This window comes from Nyctibius grandis, chromosome 1, assembly GCF_013368605.1.
Source record: "Nyctibius grandis isolate bNycGra1 chromosome 1, bNycGra1.pri, whole genome shotgun sequence".
Lineage (NCBI taxonomy): Eukaryota > Metazoa > Chordata > Aves > Nyctibiiformes > Nyctibiidae > Nyctibius > Nyctibius grandis.
Window position 1 is genome coordinate 117,293,375 of NC_090658.1, and position 23,553 is coordinate 117,316,927.

Consider the following 23,553-nt stretch of genomic DNA (forward strand, 5'->3'; position numbering starts at 1 on the left):
AAGACAACTGAAATGTTTGATTTAGATTCACATAGTGTTGTAAACTGAAGGAAATGTCTTCACACTTGTTACGTGACTGATGTGTTGATTACACACTTAAACTCTGAATATACTAAGGAGTATTATTCTGGCAGTGTGTGCTGAGGTGCTATAGAAAATGTTGAGTGGCACTCTTAACAGCAACTTAACAATTTTTTTAATACTTGAAGACAACAGGATTGATAGCAAAGTGACTTTTTACTTTTTACTACCTATAGGGACCAGTAACCGTTTGGAGAACAGTTATTGGCTCACAGGGTACTGCGGTAACCACTGGATTAATTCTGCATCACGATACCTGTGCAGAATGTGTTTTTGCAAACACACAGAACCTGTTTTTTGGTGATGGTGTGATTTCTTTCTATTCAAACTGAAATCATTCTTGTAAATACTGTTTTATCACCCATAAGTCTCATAGATCTGTCCCAGACAAGATGGCATCTGTGTTGGGGCAGGCTGGCAGCACTGTCTACCGGTCTGAAATCCTCCGGCTGAACATGCAGCATTTTGAATCTTACCTCTGCAGGAGATGCAAAACAGGACAGTTACAACTCAGCACCTGTGTAAGGTAGATTTTATTCTTACTGTCTTCACATAGCCCATTTTCAGGTACCAAGGTGCTATAAATTGCCATGGGTGTTTCTGAGACAAAAGCCTTTACTGAAAGAAAGTAGAGAAGAGCACTTCCATATGCTTTGTCCACAGCAACTGCAGTAATGTGAAAAGGCTGGAGGAAGTTAAACTATTTTAGGTGAGCGATGCTGTCCCAGTAATTGTGGTTGTATTTAAAAATAACTTAAATGAATCTTTAAGTTGAACAATTATTCTATTAAAAATAAGATGACATAATATTATCAGTTCAGCAAAATAAAGTTCACATGAAGGTTACCATGAGCTAATATTACTATATTTAAATTTTCTGGGATGGTTGCAAATGTTTTTTTCCTTCTCATGATACAGCACTTACAAAAGCTGTTTATAAAAAGAAGTTGGCTTCTGTTTACCCTGTGTGATCACGCAGTGAAATCATTAGGCAATGTTTAAAACTGACATCAAGATTTCTGCTTACACTGAATAATTATCCAGTGAAACTCATTGCTACAGAATCTCACAGAGGCTACGAGCTGAGCAGGAGTCCAAAAACTGTTGTGAAGCTTATGTGAACTGTGAGTCTGATAATATCTTCTGTGAATTTTCTGTCAGCCCCCGTGTTCCATGTGTGTCTTTGGTTGAAAACACCATCTAGGGAAGTAGCAGCAAAGTCGTGAAGTCCTGAGAGTGGGGAAATGGGAGGGGAGTGAGGGAAAAGCAGCTGCTGGGGTCGTGGGGGAGCACTGGGAAGGAGGCAAAGAGACAGTGGCCTGGCTGTGTGAGCATGGCAGCGGAGAAGGTGGGAAGAGGAGTTGGTGGTGGGAATGGCAACCTTGGGAAAAAGTTGGGAACCACTGTCCTAATTTATGAAAATTATGGAGAAAGTTCTTTTTACATCTGGTTATTATTCCATTTCTGGATATCTTGATCAGAAGTGTTTCGTGATGGTCACCCTTGGACATAGGGTACCAGACTACCAGGTGCATTGATCTAGGAACCGCAGTTGTTGTTACATTGCACAGAAGAAATGCTCGTACTTGTTCGTGCTTCCTGGTGAGAGCAGAAAGGTCCTGAAGTTGGATGGTGCAGGATACGACACAGGCTTCAGAAATACAGTGTGCTGGGAAAGATGCACAGACACTTCTTGAAGAATTTTATAAATAAACGTCACAAAACATCTTACAATGATTTCTGATAGATTGTTATACTTACCCATCACAGCTTGAAGGCCAATTTAACAAAAGAAATGGGTGGGACAGTGGAAAATTACTCCAACAAACAGTGGTTCCTATCTTTCAAGTTTAGTGAATAGACCTTTAAGCAGAAGCAGGAATGCCATTGAAATTCATTAGGTGTGGCATTTCCCTGTTTAGCTGAAACGAGAAGAATTGTATTGAATTTCCTTCCCCAAAATTGTTCCAGAAAGAAAATGTGATCTGTCAGATAGCTAATAAATGGGTTTCTGTGCTTACAGTCTTAACATTTGGTGTACAACAGAAACGAGTAACTTGAGCATCTTGGTAACTCAAGTGCTGTGCTGCTTTCTCTTCGAAGGGTTAGCCTACAATTCGAGAGTGGCTTGGCTATTGGGCCACCTCAGATTCTGAGTTTCTGATGTTAAACATGGAAGAGACTAAGTCTCTTCCAGACGTCCTCCAAGTCAATGTCCTGTGATTCTAAGTCACCCATCAGATGGGAAGTCCATCGGGGACTGGCCCCAGTGGGCCAGTGGCAGAGTTTCAGAGGCAGGAGCAGGTCAGAGCTGGCAGCACGAGGCTGCCTGCCAGGGCAGGAGGGATGCTCAGGGCAGACCAGCAGACTCCCATAGGCCCAGTGAGTAACTAGAGTGAGCTGAGAGTGTGTTGCTTGCACCTGATGCCTGTCCTGTGACACAAGCTGACATTTTCTTTGCCATGTCAGACATTTGCAGCAGTTTGGCAGCTGTGTTAGTTTTGATTGATGCACAGGAATAACACCTCGTTCCCAATACTCCCAAAGCTTAAAGCCAACTCTGTGCAGCAGTGAGCTTCCCTCTCAGCTGGGATGTCACAGCTTTTCTTGGGACCCAAGAATAACTTGTTTTAGGAAACTTATTCAGACTTTAAAAAGCTCTGCATGTTGTATTTTGGGATTAGGAGGATGATGGAGGCAAGTACAGCAGATGCTGATGTTGCTGTTGAAAACAACACACTGTCAAACCACAGCCTGTGCGACTGCGATACCCTAATGTTCAAGCTGACAATGCCTGGTGGGCTGCCAGCCATCAGAAAGGGCTGCCGCTTGTTATTCCTCTCTATCTTTACATGCTGCCAAGATAAGCGACACAGTCATGAGAGGCCACGTGCTGGCAGCAGGCTGTTTCTCTACTTAATGCTGTATTTCCAAAGTTTTATTTTTCCATCACTTAATTATTTTCCTACTTACTACATTTGCATATAACTTAAGGTTAAATATCAAACGTAGCTGGGCATATTTGTTCGTTTGATAATCATTATCAGCTCACAGCTAACACCAGGACTCCTCTGCAATGGTGGGCTATAAATAGCCCATTTCACTACATAACTCAGTGGAAAGATTTAGAAGTCTTTGCCTGAAGGCAGAGATGTATCAGAATGGTTCAGGTTTTTTGATAGTGATTTTATTTCACCAGCTACTGCAAACGGATGCCTTATAAGCAGAGGAATAACAAATAATAAAATTCAAGCTAAAGGTGAATTTGAAAGCATGTAATAGCCGTGAATTAGTGGTCAGTTCAGGCACAAAGCCTTCCCTAGGCCTGATCTTGGGGACAAAGTTGCCATTCCTGTCAGCTGCCAGAAGTGATTTCAGGATGCTGGAATCGGCTGCCCCCTCCTACAGACCCAGAAGTCTCACAGGTTATCAGGGCAAGTTTGTCTGAAGTTACAGAGGGTGAGATCTATAATAATTGGATTCTACGCTCTGGTACCAAACCCAACAGAAAGAGAAGAGCAAAAGGAACAAACGGGTAAGAAAATGGCCCTCTTTCAAACTTGATTGCACAGAGGAACAGAAAAGCTGTGCTGCCTTCACATCCATATCGTTATGGTTGTGGAATTGTGTGGCTGTGCAGAATGGCAGAATAAGACTTTGACATTAAGAACCTGTCTTGAAAACAGAATTAAACTATTTAAATCTGTACTAAATATGATTAATGGTGGTAATAAAATGTTGGCAGTGAAAATCCCTTACATTCTGTTCATAGAAATTATAACTCAGCAAATTGTCTGACCATAAAAATCTTGCATGAAAGTAAAGTAAGGATACTGACTGCTTGAAAGTGAATTTGTGTTTGTCAGGCTCTAGTTTTTCATGGAACCTTATGACTTAATTAGGATACTTGAGGAGTCAGTTGCAAGGAAAATGTGCTCTGGCTTACTGAGCTCAGGTTTCTTGCTCTGACTGTGCTTCCAAGAACTTCAGCAGGTAAAATTAGCAAGCAAACATGATCGCTGGGAAATTATATTCTCTGGAGCTTTGTTGTCAACAGCTAAAACTTGAAAGCAGCATTTTTGTATATGGCCAAAACCAAGAGTGGTTTTAGTAGCCTATGCAAAGAATGGGGGAAAATTATCGACTCAGGATGTCGTCTGAGGAAGTCCAGCCAGAGACCCTCACTGGCTCCCCTTGGTCTTGGGTAAGAGCTTATGCCCTAAGGTTGCATAAATAGCACTTAAAGGTCTAGAAAAAAAAACAAGCTGTGCTGTGTGAACCTAGACAGAACTGAGCATCATCAGCTTTTTACTCTCCTGTTGAAGTTTGTGTTTCATTAATGGTTAGATTGTCTGTTCTAGTTCTACCTGTGGGCATTTTTAAAAAAATGGAATGGGGAAAACCTTCTTTTGCTCCTGTTGTGTATGTCAGATGCTACAAGAAAACCTGGCTGATTCTGTACTGTTTGCTTTGCTGTCTCACTGGCCACGTAAAGCAGCACTGTTAAAAGATACGTTTTAGGTATAATGGAGTGAAAATAATGTAAATAATAATGTAAATGTTTATTCTGAAGGTCTGCATTAAGAGTCAGTGAGACCTCTATTACAAATACAGAAATGCCTTGCCATAATTTTTTTAGTAAGATAGAATCTGCCTTAATGAAAGACAATCTGCACTGATGCTCCACTAACAGCAGTTGCACTGTCCTGTGTTTTAAGACCTGGGCTTCATGCCTAATGCTGCTAGAGGATGTGGGTCAGTATAATTTTCTGATGGAAAGACAGATGGATTAACTCCAAAACGGCTTTGAGTGGAAATAGGAACAGCTCTACTGAATGGTCTAGGAATTCTCTAAGTTTCAGGAAAAAAGGGGGGAGGTACAACCAAGGCTTTCAATTACTTTAGAAAAAGCATTAAAGTGATTAAAAAAATATTGTATGTCTTGAAATTAGTATTTATGGATTCATTACATAACCTTAAATTTCCATATCTTTTTATGGACATACACATTTATCATTTTTCTGGAAATGTCAATGTTTGAAATGGTTTCTAAGTGTTTGTGGTCAGGCACGAATGTGTGTGTAAGCACGGAACGTATTTCCTGCAGGTATCCAAGGAGTTATCATCAGAGACAACTGCTTTTTGAAGGTAAAAGGCATAGAATAAATTGGTTTAGGTGATGATAGTAATGTGGATTTAAAATAGTCTCATCTTTGGATGAATATGCAGGGAGGTTGAAAAGGAATGCCAGTTCTTCTCACTATCAGGACACAGGTTTCCTGGGGAGCAACTGTATTTGTGTGTTGGTGAATGTCTATTTTTGATGGGTAGGAAGATAATTTATAGATGTTGATTTCTTAATTAAATGTAAGTGGAAACTTTGTGTTTCCACTGAAAATCCCCTACAGATGGAGCAGAATGGAGGCTGGGTGTGGAGAGGTAGGTACTGAATAGTTAGCAGAGGGTTGGAGCTCTAAGGAACATCTAAACTACATTCAATATAAACCAAACTCTGAACAGAAACAAATAAGGCAGGGTTTTTTAATTTTTTTTTAAACTTCAAACATCAGTGGTTTTCTGGCTATCAGTTTTATTAAAAATTAAGATGTCCTACACAACATTTTGACTGTACATTTGTATGATGTGTACTTTAGCTTAAGTTTCCTTCTGGGAATTTCCTTCCCATATAAGTCTCTTAAATTGCCAAGGGAAATCATGGATCCCACTGCTCTGTGGAACAACCTGTTCTGCAACAAATGTGTAAGTTTTATTACAAGTTAAACAAATGGTGTTATTCAGCATATAAAGCACATTGGATTTCTGATAGAAATAGCTGTGCTAAAGATCATTTGAAACTGTTGCTCTTGGCCTTTAGGAGTTGCTGACTCTGGGCTTCTGCTAAGGACTTCGGAAAAGAAGGACCATTTGCCTCCATAGATTTACTGAAGTGCTTCTGCATGTCAGTATATAGTAGAGTACAGAGAAAATTGTGGTCCTTGGAGAGCATGACAGAATGCATATATTTGAGAATATTAAAAGCTCATAATAGAGAGCTCTGATAAAAGGATTCCCTAGGTATGCAAAGATAAACATATGAGCCCTAGGCTTTGAAATGTAGCATGGGATTAAAAAATTACATGCTTCCAGAAGCAAAAATTTGTATTTGTAAGCATCTAGACCTCAAAACACTTCCTCTTTACCGTGACGTTGCAAGAGGACCACACAGATATGATTTCACAGAGACATTTTCTTTCCCTAAGGATATGAATGAGATTCTATGCTTCTGCGCTTTTCAGAGGAGGAATAAAGAAAAAATAACAAATAAATTATGCACCACCGAGAGAAGATGATATAACACAGTGGGGATGGTGGTACTAGAATTTAAATACAAGTGTCCTTAGACTTGAAACAGCAAGATACTTAGGAAGACAGCTTTATGGTAACTACATAAATTAAGAAGCAAGAAAAAAATTACCTTAAAAACCTGCATAATCAGTCAGTTTTCTTTCCAGTCATTTGCAATGTGATGGCACGTGAAGTTTCAATAGAAAATTGTGACTAAGCTGTGTTGTTGGAAATGGGAATATTCAGAAGAGAGGACTCTGCCAGAGCAGTGTGACCTGAAGACCAGGCTGCTGCTGGACTATTTAGGTATCCAATCCTTAAGTATTTGCCTTTCTAGAACTCCTGTGAAAGTGAGACAATTATAAATCCTCTACAATTGTTATAGTGCTTTGCCACAACTTTGTATGGATAATGCAAAGGAGGATACCTCTAGCCCCTTCTTGCACCAGTTTAGCCCATATCTAAATTGGGGAGAGGCTGCTATATGCTACAGTGTGCTCTCGGGTTGGGAAGAGCTTATTTCACAGTTCTGGATAGCTTTGGGATGGGCAGGCTAAAGCCTCCCCAGTCCATTCCTGCCCCCTGAAAGCACTGTTCTGGCAATATCCCCAGACTCCACCCTGCAAAGGTGGGAGGAGGTGATGGCTGGGGAGGTGAGAAGTTCATGATGTATAGAAAGAGGGTTAGAAGACATGTCCATGTCAGGGGAATGGTCTGGCTGTGATGCAGGAGCCAAATGTGGCAGTGCTGTGCCACTGGTGTTTTGACAAGGCTGGCTCTTCCCCACTCCCCTCTTCCCACTGGTGACAAACCCTCAGTGACAGACTCTACCAACCTGCAGACAGTGACAGTGTCTGCAAGTGTCTGACAAGCTGGGCCATGTGTTCCTGGTGAGGAACTCGTCCCAACCTCACCACTAGCGTAGGGCTGGCACCGGGACTGGCAACCACATTTGAGCATATTCACCAAACGAGATGGGCTGGGGGAGCTAGAGAGGGCAGGGACCATTCCTGCACTCACTGTGCCTCCCTGAAACCATGCTTGTCCCTGGTCCCAGCGGTCAGACACTGCTGCATTGCAGGATGGTCCCATGCTGCTCTGTTTGCTCTGCTCTGCTGGGGCAACCCAGCAAGGTGGTGGAGCCACTATGGTTGTGCCCCCACAACACCAAAAAGCCAAGCCAGGCCATAAATAACAACAGCAGCAAAAGGGTGCTGTGGTCGGGACAGCTGTGTGCTGGGCACAGAAACCTGATTTCCCATTTTGTGACAGGGACAGGCACATGTGGGGCGTGCGGTGGCAGCTGGGCTGGTGTCACATGCTGTTGTTGGCAGCCAGGCGCGAGCGTGATGTGAGGGGATGAGGTTGGTGGCGGGGATGTGGAGGAAGGCCCTTTATTCCAGTGATTAGTTTGTCTGGATTCCAGCTTTTTTATTGTTTTGCCAGTTCAGTCAGGGGTTATTTCTTTTCTTTTTAAGAATGTGCTTGAAATCCCTGTGCTGCGGGTCAGGCAGCTGTCTTGCCAGTGAAGGATGGTGTGGGGCTGCTTTGGGGGAGACACATCGGAGCTTCTCTTCTAACCAAATATTGCCCAAAACAGCCACTGCTGGGCCACGTGTGGAGAATGTTTCTGCCCCTCCAGCCTGGGGCAAAAAGCAATTGTATTCAGGAGGGCGACAGGGCTATCTCGGATGGAGACATGGTGCTTGGCCTGACTTACCCCGGCACCTCTGGGCATCGCTGCCCTCCTGCTGTGTCCCCCCAGCAGCCTCAGCGGCTGAGCCATGGGGGAGATTTTCTGAGTTACACTTTGAGGTGGGCATTGAAAACCAGTATCATATCTCACAAAAAAAAAAAAAACACATTGGAGAAAAGAGAATATTATTAAAACATCTCCAAGCTCTCCACATGGTGAGGTTTCTCCTTCTGCTGTTGACCTTTAATTACAGAAATATCCAGGAGAGACACTGAAAGTACTCACCCACCCTCATTATCACCAAGTTTTGGTAATAATGGAGGACTGGGCCTGTCAAAGCATAGCAGACACAAGATCTGTGAAAATTCCTGAATCACGTACAAACTTGCTATATGGCCCTAGGAAAAATTCAGGTTTTATTTTCCAGTGTTTCCACTTATTGTAGGTAGCTCTGCTTAGAGATCCCGGCTTGAGAGCTTCATGTTCAGAGGAATTTCTACAAATTTCACCTGAACTGCAAGGGCTGATCATCTGTGGAAATCCCCCCTGAGTCACATTTACTGGTTACCCAAAGTAAATGGGCACACTTGAAAACTGTAACCTTCCTTTCCCTCCTCTCCCCAGATTTTTAGGTTAATTTAACCTGAAGCTTATATTGTGTTTTAAGATCTTCTGGGAGAAGCCTTCTAGAAATGCAAAGCCTTGCTGCAATTAAGCTGCCATCTGCTTCCAGTGCTACAGCTGCAGTTGATGCTGCCACGGGAGAGGGACTGGTTGACTTCTCAACGGCAAGTTTCTGTCAATCTCTGCTCAGTCCCAGGCAAAAACACTGGGTCATTGATAAAACACTGTAATTTCTCCAAGACTGCAGGCAGTCCTGGATTGACCAAATTCCAGTGGGGGTAACAATTTGATTCATAGAATCATAGAACGGTTTAGGTTGGAAGGGGCCTGAAAGATCATCTTTCTTCAACGGGAAAGTTCCAACCTCCCTGCCACAAGCAGGGACACCTTCCACTAGACCAGGTTGCTCAAAGCCCCATCCAACCTGGCCTTGAACACTGCCAAGGAGGGGGCAGACACAACTTATCTGGGCAACCTGTTCCAGTGTCTCACCACCCTCACAGTCAAGAATTTCTTCCTAAAATCTAATCTAAATCTACCCTCTTTCAGTTTAAAAATGTTCATCTTTGTCCTATCACTACATGCCCTTGTAAAAAGCCCCTCTCCTGCTTTCCTGTAGGCCCCTTCAGGTACTGGAAGGCTGCTAGAAGGTCTCCCTGGAGCCTTCTCTTCTGCAGGCTGAACAGCCCCAACTCAGCCTGTCTTCATAGGTGAGGTGCTCCAGCCTTCTGATTGTCTTCGTGGCCATCTGTACCACCTCAGGCACAAGGATTCAACTACTGCCCTACACACGGGGTCCACAGTGTGGGCTTGTTCTGTTTTATTTTGGCAGGCCTTTTTGCAGCCATCTGCTGAGCAGACCTCAGGCTTTTCACAAGCAGGAGCTTCTTTCCCCCACAGTGGCTGCACCCAGCTGTGCCCGGCAGGTCAGCAGCCACAGCCCAAGGAGCTGTCTGGTTGCAGCCCCTTGCTCCCATTTCGGAGGGCTGACACTTCAGCCACTGGAGGATGTATTTTTACAAGCGTAAATAAGTCTCAAAGGTATTCACCGCAGATCTGCTTTCCTTCAGCATCAAGCACGTGTGCTGCCTTCCCACCTACTGAAAAACAAACAGTAAATTGAACCCGGACCCTCCCCCGTGGTTCACCCCCAAGCTCCCAGATCAGCTCTCTGGGGAGCTGACTGGAGACTGAGTCCTTTTGCATTTTATTGAGAGCAGATTGCTAGAGGTCAGCAATCCCTCTGTACCTGGAGATCATGTCTCAGAGAGCCTGCCCTGTCTTAATATAGATTTGAAAGTTCAGCTTGGTCCATGGGGACGAAAGGCTGTGAGGGCAATAAGTGGTAGGCAAATAGTAGCAAGGCCATCAGCTGCTTCGTCCCCCAGTTCCTGTCACCTACACTGCCTTTGCCTGATAACCTTTCTTTGCACGATGAGTAATGCTTTAATAACACTTGTTCATCTTACACTGCTGTAAATGCAAATGGAGCCTTAACCTCTCTCTCTGACTCTCCTACTCCTTGTAGCAGTCTGTGACAGCTGAATCTCACCTCGGGAAGGAGTTTACACCATATCTTAGGGTAGGGACTGGTCTAAGGACTAGTCAGCCCAGGGGTGAGATTCAGCAGCCCTGACCAAGCGGCCAAGCAAAACCTACACTGAGATCTGGGCTGCAAGTGCAAAACACTCCTAAAAGTGGAGCACATAAGAAAAACTCAGTCCAAATAGGCAGAAAGCACAAACACATCTCCAAGAACCAGGGCTGCCTTAAAATCTGAGATTTTTGAAGCCAGTGGTACATACTTGTTTCCTGCTACCCACTTTCAGATGTTCGCATTTAAAAATTTATCAAGCTCTTACCAGTCATGGCAAAGGTTAAAACTTGTTGAGAGGGCACGGAGTAAATGCACGCAGACCAATATGATCGTTAAGCAGATCTCGTTTATTTACATATCTGAGGGTACATTTATACTATTCTATTTTTGTACACGCTCTGTGTACATGTCATTTCTATTATGATTGGTTAGTATGCTTTGTTCACACGCCTCTATATTAGTTCTGATTGGCTTATGCTAAAAAGTTATATCTTGCAGGTGCAGCATTCTTTCTTATTTTTCAACTTCCCTATATCTTATTTTTCTCATAGCCAAGGTCCTCAACTTCCCCCATATCTTGTTGGTCTCATAGCCAAGGCCCTTGTTCTGTATTATGATTGGCTAGTTCATCACCACCCCATTACCACCCCCTGGACATGCCTGGACATAGCTCATTCAGTACGTGACCATTGTCCTGTGGGAACCCCACAAATCCCCCTTTTTGTTTTTGAACGAGCTATGTCCTGTCCTGTCCTTTTTGTCTTTGTTTCTTACTTAAACCTGGTTCCCTGCGTCTCGCAGAGCCCGGTCAGAGAATCCCAGCCTTGGTTACCCATAAATCCTGCTCTCTGTTGTGCCAAAAAGGCTGTATTGACCATTCGTTGCACAGCTTTCTGCAAACATGCAAACAAACAGGGTAACACAAGTAGGATAATGCCTATTACAAACAGTCCCATAAGTAGACTCTATCTACAAAACATGCAGTTTGCTTCAGAACATACTGTTATTCTCCGTTATTCTAGCTGAAAGGAAAATTACTGATAGGAAAGCTGATTCTGTGTAAAGGTAACACAGAGCAGGCCTTTTAGAGCCTACTCTGAGGCCTACTCTTACTAAACTGTTGCTAAACCATCCGGCATCAATTTCCCCCTTTGGAAGTAGTTAGATTTATTATCCCACTACTTCCATATACTTTTCTCACTGATTGTCTTAACACAACCCACGTACTCCTGTGCCTGCAGAGACAGAAGCACAACCTCGACCCATTAGTAATAGTTCCCCTGGTCCCAACCACTCGTTAGTACCTGGTTCCCTATACCACATTCTGCCTTTGTTTTTCACATAGCTTGCTCCTTGTCGAACTGCCTCCCAATGTATCACAATTGGGGGTCGCTCCTTATCTCCTGCTAAAGTTAAATGGTTGAGTACATAAACAGCTTTTGCAAGTCTCTCAGAAGGTTCAGTCTCCTCTCCCCCTTTTTGTTTTTGCAGAAGCTGTTTCAATGTACTATGAGCACGTTCCACAATCGCCTGACCCGTAGGCGAATGCGGAATCCCAGTGACATGTGTAATACCCCATAGTTGACAAAATTGACGAAAAATCTGTGAACAGTATGCTGGTCCATTATCAGTCTTCAGTTGTTGTGGAACCCCAAGACTTGCAAAGCAAGCAAGTAAATGTCGTTTGACATGACGACCTGTTTCCCCAGTTTGTGTTGTTGCTCATATAACATGTGAAAACGTGTCAACAGGTACATGAACATATTTGAGCCTTCCAAATTCTGCAATGTGAGTAACATCCATTTGCCACAGTTGCAACACACTCAGTCCTCGAGGATTTACCCCTATTCCAATTCCCATACCAATTTTCTGACAACTAGGACAAGCACTGACCAATTCGCGTGCTTGTGCCATGGTGAGGTGAAATTGTTTCACTAGCATTTTCGCTGATTGATGAAAGAATTGATGGGATAGGCAAGCTTGTTCAAATAAATTTGGTGATATTTGCGTATAGGACACAAGTGTGTCTGCTTTATTATTTCCAATGCTCAAACCTTTATCAAATTGATGACTACGAATGTGAGTGACAAAATAAGGTACCTCTCTGAGGTTCATTGCTTGATGCAACTGTAGCAAAATGGTGTAAAGTCGCATATTTCTTATTGGTCGTATAAAAGCTCTTTCAATTCGATTTACAATGCCTGCTGCATAAAGAGAGTCTGTTACAATATTTACAGGTAAGTCCTTCCATTTTATAAACACCTGGTATATTGCAAAAAGTTCAAGTGTCTGCAATGAGTCCTCAGTTTGTCCTGAGAATTTGCAATGTTTCCATTGTCCATCCTCTTGTCAGGTAATAACTGCTGAATGTGATCGCTTTCCTGCATCAGTAAAAACAGCTAGTCCAGTCACAGGTATCTCTGATCTGATAGGTTTTTCTTCCCAATCCTGTTTGTAAATAAACTGTAGCTTTTTATCTTTTGGCAAATGTGTTAACAATTGTCCAGTAAAGTCTTGTAAGGCCATTTGAAACATCGTTGACTGATTTGTTAACCACTGTAGATATTCCTTCTTAATAGGTAAATAGATAGCATCTGAGTCTAGTCCGGTAATGTCTGTAATCCTTTTATGCACTTTGACAAGCAATTGTGCTATTGCTTCCACTCTGGAAACCAAAAAGTCCACTCGGGCATTGCCTTCTGCAATAAACCCAGGCAAATTAGTATGATTTTTTACATGTAAAACATAAAACAATGCAGTTCAGATTTGAATTTCTTGTCACAAAGCTCGCAGCAATTCAAAAACACACTGATTACATGTATGCTCTATAACAGATCTATCCAATTGCTTTACAATGCCAGCTACATATGCTGAATTAGTAACCAAATTAAAGGGAATGGGAAAATTCTGAAATACTTCTAATACAGCTCGTAATTCTACCACCTGAGGTGAACCCTTTTGTTGTACTACCATAGATTCCCACTTGCTGTCAGAATACCAGACAAGGCCCGCCTTGCCTGTTTTCCCAGATCCATCTGTAAAAATGGTAATTCCATCCACAGGAGTGTCTGTACACCACACTCCTGTGGCAATTAGAAGTTCTGCACTCAACAACCTGTCCCGAGAAATTCTCCATAGCTGTTTGTAAAGCAAAGCTATTAGCCATACACCACTCAAAATATTGAGCTGCAATAGTAACGGTTAGTGATGCAGGATCTCTGGCCACAAGCTCCCGACATCGCATCCGTCCTTTGATGATAATCTGTGCCAACAGCTCTGTAACGAATCTGATCATTCTGAATTCCATTGACCAATTATTGCATACGGAATTTGCCTATCAAACAAAGTGATAATTTGTATTTCCTGATTCAAATCAATACGATGTACAAATTTGGAATGTAGCCTGCTTTCTACTTCTGTAATCAGTTGCTGTACCTCTGCAGTAGTCTGTCGTGGTGCTGTTAATTTTGTGTCCCCTGCTAACAATTGGAATAGAGGCTGCGAGTTGACTGCTTAGGCCTGGAACTGGTTGGGAAGATTCATTTGTGTCAGCATACGGTTCCCCCCTCCACGTTCTTTCTCCAGTTTCCCTGTATTCTGCAGCTGGTTGTTATCAGCTGACCTTGAGCATTATACTGAGACCTGCACAGCTTCACAAAATGCCCTAGCTTCTCACAGCAATGACACATCAAAACAGAGTTATCTCTCCCACTCAACCTCGGCTTCTTAAGGCAGTTTTTCTTAAAATGACCTTCTTGCCCGCACGTATAACAACGATGAACTACCTTAACTGCCGCCGCAAAAGTTTTTGCTAAATGCTCCATCTGAAACATGGTGGTTCCTACTTTCCCACAACCATTCATCAGCTCAGTTAAGGTGGGGCCACGATTCACCATCTCTGCAACAACTTTCCTGCAGTCCTCATCTGTGTTGTCCCTCGCTAACTGTAGTAACAATGCTTCTTTTACAATTTTCCAATCTAACAGTTGCCAAATATTTCTTCCCTCAGGACCCGCACCCACAATCACCGGATATGCTTGTGGAATTATAACTCCTTCTAATAACGCATCTCGAATGACCCCTTTCCATTTCACTCCCCCCTCACCTCCCCCCCCTTCCCCTGTATACGCGGGCGGACGCTGACCCTCTCCCTCACCTCCCACATTACCAGATGGACGCAGACCTCCCCCCCCGCCCTGATCTAAAGGTGGAGTAGGGAGTTGTAAAGGACGTTGAGGTGGCCCTAATACTTGTCCCGAACACAGAGGGGGATTTGGGGGAGACATAGTCACATGTCCCGAGGTGTTGGCTGAACGATGCTGCTGCAATTCTGTCTTTAATTCTTCCAGTCATCTGCCAAGCTCTGTCATGTCAAGTTCGTGTCCATTTCGTGATGGTAACGGTCCTTTAAGTCCTTGTGACTCTGGTACTGCTGACTCGGTAAATGGCAACTTTAACGGTGGTCGTTTAGCGCCAGAATGTAAACTTTGTTCAACAGACTCAGGAAACGGCGAATCCGGTAAAGGTGGATACGAAGCAGGTTTACCCTCCTTCTTGTCCTCCTGCTCAGCCTCATCCGTAGAGAGCTCAATGAGAGGAGGAGGTTTTGGAGGGGGTTTCAGACAAGTCTCCTGTTCAGCGTCTGAATCAATTAGTCCAAATGGAGTTTTAGGGCGCACTACCGGTTCTGATGGATCTGTATCTATTTTACTTGCTCCCCGCTCCTCAGCTTTTTTCGGAGCCGTTTGTACCCACGGCGGTAAAGGAGCTGTCACTGGTACAGCCACCGGGGCCGTGGGAGGTGTTGGTCCCGCAAACAGTGAGGTAGTAGGCACTTGCGGTCCTAAAGCCATAAAAGCTGTATGTGTGACTTCTCTCTCTGCTTTTATTCCTTTTAACGCTTTGCTAACCAGCCTCCATGTAGCAGACAATTTATAGGCTTCCTTATCACCACTCGACACCGCATCCCAGAGAGAGTCACCAATCTTCTCCCATAAAGGCACTTCAAAGACATCATTAAAGGTTGTAAAATGTCCTTTATCTTTTGCCCAGGATAGTAACTGCTTTAACGCAGCTTCATCGTATTTAATTCCTCTCGCAGAGAGTATATGTTGGAGGAGTTTCACCACTGCCACTTCTGTCTTGGTCAGGGTAGACCCCATTCCTCCCCCAGCTGCCTGGGAAGCCCTACCCAGGTTTTCCTTTGCTAGCAAAACCCAGGCTTACCGCATCCGTTCCTGCCGGTGCGAAAATCCAGTGCCGGGGCAGCACTCTACAGCTGGCTTCCTCTCACCCTTTCCTTTCGTGCCGTTGTCCGCTGCTTCTCCGCAGTCTCCGGCCGAAGGCCCCTGGTCCGGGGGAAGGTCCCTGTTCGGGCGCCACTTGTTGAGAGGGCACGGAGTAAATGCATGCAGACCAATACGATCGTTAAGCAGATCTCGTTTATTTACGTATCTGAGGGTACATTTATACTATTCTATTGAGGGTACATTTATACTATTCTATTTTTGTACACGCTCTGTGTACATGTCATTTCTATTATGATTGGTTAGTATGCTTTGTTCACATGCCTCTATATTAGTTCTGATTGGCTTATGCTAAAAAGTTATATCTTGCAGGTGCAGCATTCTTTCTTATTTTTCAACTTCCCTATATCTTATTTTTCTCATAGCCAAGGTCCTCAACTTCCCCCATATCTTGTTGGTCTCATAGCCAAGGCCCTTGTTCTGTATTATGATTGGCTAGTTCATCACCACCCCATTACCACCCCCTGGACATGCCTGGGCATAGCTCGTTCAGTACGTGACCATTGTCCCGTGGGAACCCCACAAAAACTTTTTTCCATTTAAAGTCCCGTGTCTCTGGGAGACAAGACAAAGCTTCCTGAAAAGCAGCAGAAGTCTGGTGCTTACGCTGCAGGCTCCCAAAGAGCTTCTCCTCCAAATCAACGAGCCGATAAGGGCTATGCTGTCATCAGCTGAGTGTTTCCCACTGCCATCACCCAGGCAGCCACGAGCCTGTGGGTCCATAACAGGGTGCGCACGAAAAGAGACCACCGTGTTGGCACCCCAGAGCATGTGTTCTCTGGTTTTAATGGGCGCAAGTTGGGGGGATCATTGGAGAAGAGCATTCATGGCAAAATGATTCAGGAAATGCAGAACTGACTTCTACTTTGTTCAAAATTATATATATGGGGGGAGTGTTAAGAAAATGGGAGCAATAGTCTTGTGGATCTCATTACTTTTACAGAGCTAGAAATAATTAAGAAATTGCAAATGGAGCTGCATATGTTGATGGCTAGAGATGAGTGCGGAAGAGAGCGTGGGAGCAGAAAGCAAAGCTGTGCTTGCCTGTGAAGCAAAGGAGCAGCGAGAAGAGAAGGGCTCATTTTAGTGCAAAGCCTTGTGTATGCCTGTCCTGACAGGGCATGCTGCCTCACAGCTCAAGTCCCCACGCTCCCAGTTTACATGCACCGTGTATTAGAAAGAAGGCACATCCCACCCGGGACTGCAGTTCATGAAATGAGGAGGGAAAGTGACCCTGAGACCATCCTCAGAACTCATTTTCTCTCTTTTGGTATCAATAGCCACCCTCACAGGAAAATTTGCAACCATTTTTCTGAGAGATTACCAATCTAATGTCACTGGACACAGTATTCAAGGTGCGGCCTCACCAGTGCCGAGTACAGAGGGACGATCACTTCCCTAGACTGGCTGGCTACACTATTCCTAATAGAGGCCAGGATGCCATTGGCCTTCTTGGCCACCTGGGCACACTGCTGGCTCATGTTTCGCCAGCTGTCGATCAGCACCCCCAGGTCTCTTTCCACCGGGCCGCTTTCTAACCACTCTTCCCCCAGCCTGTAGCGCTGCAGGGGGTTGTTGTGGCCAAAGTGTAAGACCCTGCACTTGTTCTTGTTGAACCTCATGCCATTGGTCTCGGCCCATCTATCTAACCTGTCCAGATCCCTCTGTAGGGCCTTCCTACCCTCCAGCAGGTCGACACTCCCACCCAGCTTGATGTCATCTGCAAATTTGCTGAGGGTGCACTCAATCCCTACGTCTAGATCATCTATAAAGATATTGAACAGCACCAGCCCCAGAACTGAGCCCTGGGGAACACCGCTAGTGACCGTCCACCAGTTGGACTTTGCCCCATTCACCACTGCTCTCCGGGCTCGGCCATCCAGCCCCTCGTGGACAGGAATTTTGTGTGCTTACGTGTGAGTTTTGTTTAGGTTTCAGCAATTGAAGTAAAAAATGAAGTAAGTAAGAAAAGTTAAAAATGTATATTTTTAATAAGGTCTCCAGGGAGATGAGGTTTCAGTGTCTTGGAAAATTCTGCAGCACTCCCATGGTGCTCAGGGGTGGGAGTCAAGACCCTGTTTATCCCTCAATAGTACCACTTAGAAGTTATAGCTCTTTAAATCTTCAACAAGTGGCAAGCTGTGATTTTTATCTTTACAGTCTCCCAGGAAGTTCATCATCAAAACCACAGACCACAGCACAAAAGAGCAATCATTGACTCAAACACAGCAGGCACTATATTACAGGCACTCTTGCCAGGCAATGGAGACATGCCCATTCACAGTAAATTCTCCATCCTTCCTTCTTAAAGGCCAAGAAGAAAATACTTGATGGAGGGATCTGTGTGGTTTCTATATTCTCTTGCCCTCTCTTCCTTTTTTCCCCCTCTGCCTTCCGAATTTCACAAAAGCCTTGGTCTGATCTCGGAGTGATGCTGGTTTTGTGGCATCGCTGCTGAAATGCGCTGCTATAGGGGAATGAGCAAATTGTCCTTTGCTCAACAGAGATGGGGAATACCAGGGATGAAGGGATTGCATGGCTGCTCCCAAGCAAGAGAGGTCAGGAAGCAGCCCCTGTTCATAAAGTCTGAGCAAACAACAAAAACTGCAAAAGGAAAGAGGCTGAACATAGAGACTGGTCAAAAAAACCTTTTTTATTCAGACACACTCTGCCTCTGAAGTCAATTGTATCAATCATGTAAGGATGACACCCTCAGAGGAGTAAAATTTTGCAGGATTCATCTAGAAATTAATCCAGTAGACAGAATATTGCTACTTTTCTTTGCTCCTTCTTTACTTCTTCAGTGGTAAAAGCCTGAAACTTGGAGCCTTTGAGCTAAGTGGTAGATATCTGATCCACGGATCAGGTGAATAGTTTTCACATTTTCTTCTTTTAAATACAGAGCCAGTAACGTGTCTGCATTGCTACAAAGACAAAAAGAAATGTTCTTTTTCAGTCTAACCCAATCCCACAGTTGTTGTTTCAATTCACTGATTTATTAATGTTATTGTATTTCAGGCCAAAATAGCCGCATTGCAAAACTCTATAATACAGAAAAAATTAGCGAGAATAGCTGTTTCATGAAGATAATTTGCTATAATTCCCTGAAGCCCTTCTGGGCTACAAAATATCTTAAAATGAAATAAATATTTTCCAATGAATGTTCATGAACAAGTTGAAAACTCCAGTCGTGCTCCTTTCTGCTCTTGCAAAGTTGTGTTGCTGCCAAAAGGCCTCTAAAGTAGAGGATTTCTAAGGCCAAAGTGACCTCCAGTGGTCACATACATTATTTATGGCTGATGACTAGTATTTATCTTCCTCTTGCTAGAAATGAGGCAATGTGATAATTAACAGCCTGCAGCAAGCATGGTCAAATAAATTGGATGTATCCTTAAAAAGAAAAAAAGGTCAGTTAATACATCCAGGTATTTTGTATACCTGCTAACCAGCATGGAAATTTTTCATTTATTTACCTTTACATCAGTGTTTTACATCTCCAGGGTGTTTTTTCTGCATTATGCTGGGGTATAAAGCACCGTTCTCTTTGCTCACCCTCTGCACGTAGTACAGTTTTGATGCTAACATCCTCCATACATACAAAAGCAAATAACATATAATCAAGCATCTCAAGGTTAATTTTTACTTACACAAGTACTTAGGAGTGCTGCAAGCTCTGCTAATAAAATCATTAATTTTCCTTTAAAATCTGGAAATCATGATGGATTGTCCTAAGTATTTTAGGATCCCATAGACTCATTGTTTCTTGGATGTTTGAAGGCAGAGAAACATGAGGCAGATGTATAAGTCAGGACTTTGTGGGATATCCATCCCAGTAAATATCTCTAAGAAATCTCTAGACTGCAGGGATCTCCTTTCATCAGAAATGTCTGAGCACCTCCAGTCTGCCAGCTTTTGCTTAGAGGTTTTTATGAGTCAAAGACATCTGCAGGGGGCTTTCCTGCAGGGGGACACTTAGGAAATTCAATGGAAATATACTCTTTAATAAATAAATAAATGGCAAGAAATATTTGTATGACAACTCTCTTGAAAAACAACAGTTTCCTTAACTTGTATTAGCCTAATTTAAAACAAAACAGATTAAACTTGGAGGGGAGTTTTCCCATAGGTATTTAAGTGTCCTTCATCTTTATATCCTTAATTAAATTGGATTCACTGGCTGAGTCCTGGCATTTTTGGAAGGTCAGAGGAAATGCAACAGTTATTGCAACTGAGCTTTAAATTTTAAAGCAATACAGACATGACCTTTGGTAAAAATGTTTGGGTACTCATAAATCCCTGCCCCTGGAAATTTTAGGTTGTGTGTGTATTAGAGGCCAAAACTTGAATGTATGTCAAGTGAGACTTGACTCTCAGCTGAGATTGAGAAATGAACTGTAGCTCTTACCTAAGCAGTGCAGCGCTGGCCTGGGACACGATGATGGAGCTATTTTCCCTTGTGCTGCTGGATGAGATTCAATAACCAGCTGCAACTTTCTCAGTTGCTCCATCTGTTAAAAGGCGATTATGCTAATAACACTTTTGGTAATATACTCTGAGATTCACGGAGGCTGTGCTGTGTGTGAGAGGGGTAATGCATTTAACAAACAGATTATAAACACAATAACACTTTCCCCCCCCCTCCTATGTAAAATGTAACATTAAGTGAAGGGAGTTAAAATCATGGAAGAACGAAGTTTCCGTTATTTTTCATTTCATCTGTCCCTTCTGCTCCCCTCTGGCAGATGCATTAGACTTGTAAAGTAGGAGCCCATGAAGACGGCCACAGAACATTTCTGCAGCCACACATTTGGATATAAACTGTGCCATAAAGATTATGTTTTGCTCAGAATTAATATACTTTCTGTCTCTCTCTCTCTTTTTTTCCTCCTAGGGTAGTAGGTTGTGGATAGTCAGGCCCTAATGGTATAGCTGAGAACAGGCAGTTTCCTGTAACTCTGATTTATGTGACTAGTTCACTGATTTTTATATTCTTCCTCCTCTTGTAAGCGCTGCACAAATCTCAGGAGATCAGCAAATGATACAGAAAAGAAAAGAAAGCTCTGTTAGGACCCATGAAACGCAAAGAAGGAGGATGGTAGAAGGGGAATGGCATTTTATCTTGGCATAACTCTGCAACAGACAAAAAGGTGGTTTATTAATAGGGATTTGGCAGACATACTATACCAACGCTTAATGACTGCAAGAAGCAGAGCGAAGCAGGTGTCTGATTTCCTGCAGGGAGTTTGTGCCTAATGGGTGACAGGTCAGTGCAGCAGGAGAGGCAATGGTCAAGTTTCCCGACTCAGTTTTCTCAGCAGTTCTGGGCAGCTGGGTAGGAGAGGGAGGTTTCTGCGAGAGATGAGGCACTATGAAAATGTTCTGTAGTAAGTATTAACCCAGTGCTTACTGCAGAGCCCAGGTATCGAGCTTTTGCATGGGCCTCCTGTAGCCTGTAAGTAAGAAAGGACTATCACAGAATCACAGAATGGCTGGGGTTGGAAGGGACCTCTGGACATCATCTAGTCCAACCCCCTGCCAAAGTGGGTTCCCCTAGAGCACATTGCACAGGGTCATGTCCAGGCAGGTTCTGAATATCTCCAGAGAAGAAGACTCCACATCCTCCCTGGGCAGCCTGTTCCAGTGCTCTGGCACCCTCAAAGTAAAGATGTTTTTGCTCATATTTAGATGGAACTACCCATGTTTCAGTTTGTGCCCGTTGCCCCTTGTCCTGCCACTGGGCACCACTGAGAATCTGGAATATTGTGTCCAGTTCTGGGCCCCTCAGTTCAAGAAGGACAGGGAACTGCTAGAGAGAGTCCAGCGCAGAGCCACGAAGATGATTAAGGGGGTGGAACATCTCCCTTATTAGGAGAGGCTGAGGGAGCTGGGTGTCTTTAGCTTGGAGAAGAGGAGACTGAGGAGTGACCTCATTAATGTTTATAAATATATAAAGGGCAAGTGTCATGAGGATGGAGCCAGGCTCTTCTCAGTGACATCCCTTGACAGGACAAGGGGCAATGGGTGCAAGCTGGAACACAGGAGGTTCCACATAAATATGAGGAAAAACTTCTTTACTGTAAGGGTGACTGAACACTGGAACAGGCTGCCCAGAGAGGTTGTGGAGTCTCCTTCTCTGTAGACATTCAAAACCCGCCTGGATACGTTCCTGTGTGACATGATCTAGGTAATCCTGCTCCGGCAGGGGGATTGGACTAGATGATCTTTCAAGGTCCCTTCCAATCCCTAACATTCTGTGATTCTGTGATTCTGTGAGAAGAGTCTGGCCCCATCCTCTTGACACCTGCCCCTAAGGTATTTGTAAGTATTGAATAAGATCACCCCCCTCAGTCTTCTCTTTTCCAGGCTAAGTAGACCCAGCTCCCTTAGCCTCTCCTTGAAAGAGAGATGCTCCAGTCCTCTGATCATCTTTGTAGCCCTCCACTGGACTCTCTCCAGTAGTTCCTTGTCTTTCTTGAACTGGGGGGCCCAGAATTGCACACAGTACTCCAGGTGTGGCCTCACAAAGGCAGTGTAGAGGGGGAGGATAACTTCCCTCAACCTGCTGGCCACACTCTTCCTAATGCACCCCAGGATACCATTGGCCTTCTTGGCCACAAGGGCACATTGTTGGCTCATGGTGAACTTGTTGTCCACCAGAACTCCCAGGTCTTTCTCTGCAAAGCTGCTTTCCAGCAGGTCAACCCCTAACCTGTCTGGTGCATGGGGTTATTCCTCCCTAGGTGCAGGACCCTACACTTGTCTTTGTTGAACTTCATTATGTTCCTCTCCGCCCAGCTCTCCAGCCTCGCTGAATGACAGCACAGCCTTATTAGGGGACAGCCTGTGGTGATGGATCCGGGTTTGGAAGAAAGGCTGGGCAGAGATAGGGGGCTAGTGGTGAGAGTGAAAAGGAGCTGGGGCATGAGGGATGACAGATCCAGAGGGATGGAGGCACTGGGTGGTGGGGAAAAGACCTTCTACAGAACACCCATATAAGATGTCTGCAAGATGTGTGGGCATCCAGCCCAGCAATACTTTCCCTTAGCTTTTGGCAGGAGCTGGAGGGAGCCTTCTCCCGGGACTGAGGAGGGCTGCCAAAGGCCAGAGGCATCAGGCTTTAGACCTTCCTTGCATAGTATCTGGGGAAGGAGCCTCAATCCCAGCCACTCCAGGGATTCCCACAGGTTCCCTGGGGCTCCCAACTCCTGTTTTCCCATGGACTCATTTTGTCTCCACCCACGTCAGAGGGAGCAAAATAGGATGCTGGAGGGTTTTTATCACATTTGTGTTCAATGGAAAGAGGGTTCATTTGAACCAACAGAAAGATTAATCTCCGCAATCTAAAGACAACAATCCCGTTGGAGTAAATCAGTCCTTGAAATCGTCTTTACCTCTCCATTGCCTACAGAGGGAACTGTAAGCTCGCTCAGGCTTCGGCTGAGGTTAGGGAGGATGCTGCTCACTGGGGATCTGCATGATGTTTCCACATGGGAGAGGCAGTTATCCACTTCAACCGGCTTGTGCCAGTTCACAGCTATTGAAAACCCGTGGCCTTATTTGCTTCGTAATGCCAGTGTATTTTCTGCTTTGTAAAAGGCCTTTATAAATCCCCAGACAAGCGTCCCTGAAACCAGGACATTGGGTGTGCTGGAACAGACATACCTCCTGACCACTCGCCAGTCTTGCAGCAGCTGGGCAGCATGTTCCTCACCCTGCCATACAAGTCAAGCAAACTTTTCAGCTCATCTTACGTTGCCTACATTAATGACGTCTTGTTCCTTATTATATTAATAAAACTGGTGACGAGCAGCAGCCAGTGAAAGACTGACCAGACTTTTGAATGTTAATATTTGTAAATCCTTCACTTTCTTAAATTAGGGAGGATTGCACAAAAGAGAGATCCT

At 44.1% G+C, this 23,553-nt stretch overlaps 1 protein-coding gene across 4 annotated transcripts in view; it reads left to right on the plus strand.

Moving 5' to 3' along the window:
* The first annotated feature begins 1,118 nt into the window (after positions 1 to 1,118).
* LPIN1 (lipin 1) overlaps positions 1,119 to 23,553 on the plus strand; it is a 102,230-nt gene continuing 79,795 nt past the window's right edge. The window contains exons 1-2 of one of the 4 annotated variants that reach the window (XM_068409813.1): positions 4,201 to 4,285; positions 5,189 to 5,229. Coding sequence is in view for 1 of the 4 variants with exons in the window: in XM_068409804.1 (XP_068265905.1) it covers positions 4,199 to 4,285 (87 nt within the window). In the remaining 3 variants the exon portion in view is untranslated. Of the gene's footprint in view, positions 1,206 to 3,500; positions 3,617 to 4,078; positions 4,286 to 5,188; positions 5,230 to 23,553 lie in introns of those variants that run through there. The other 3 variants (XM_068409821.1, XM_068409828.1, XM_068409804.1) reach the window with 3 other exon arrangements.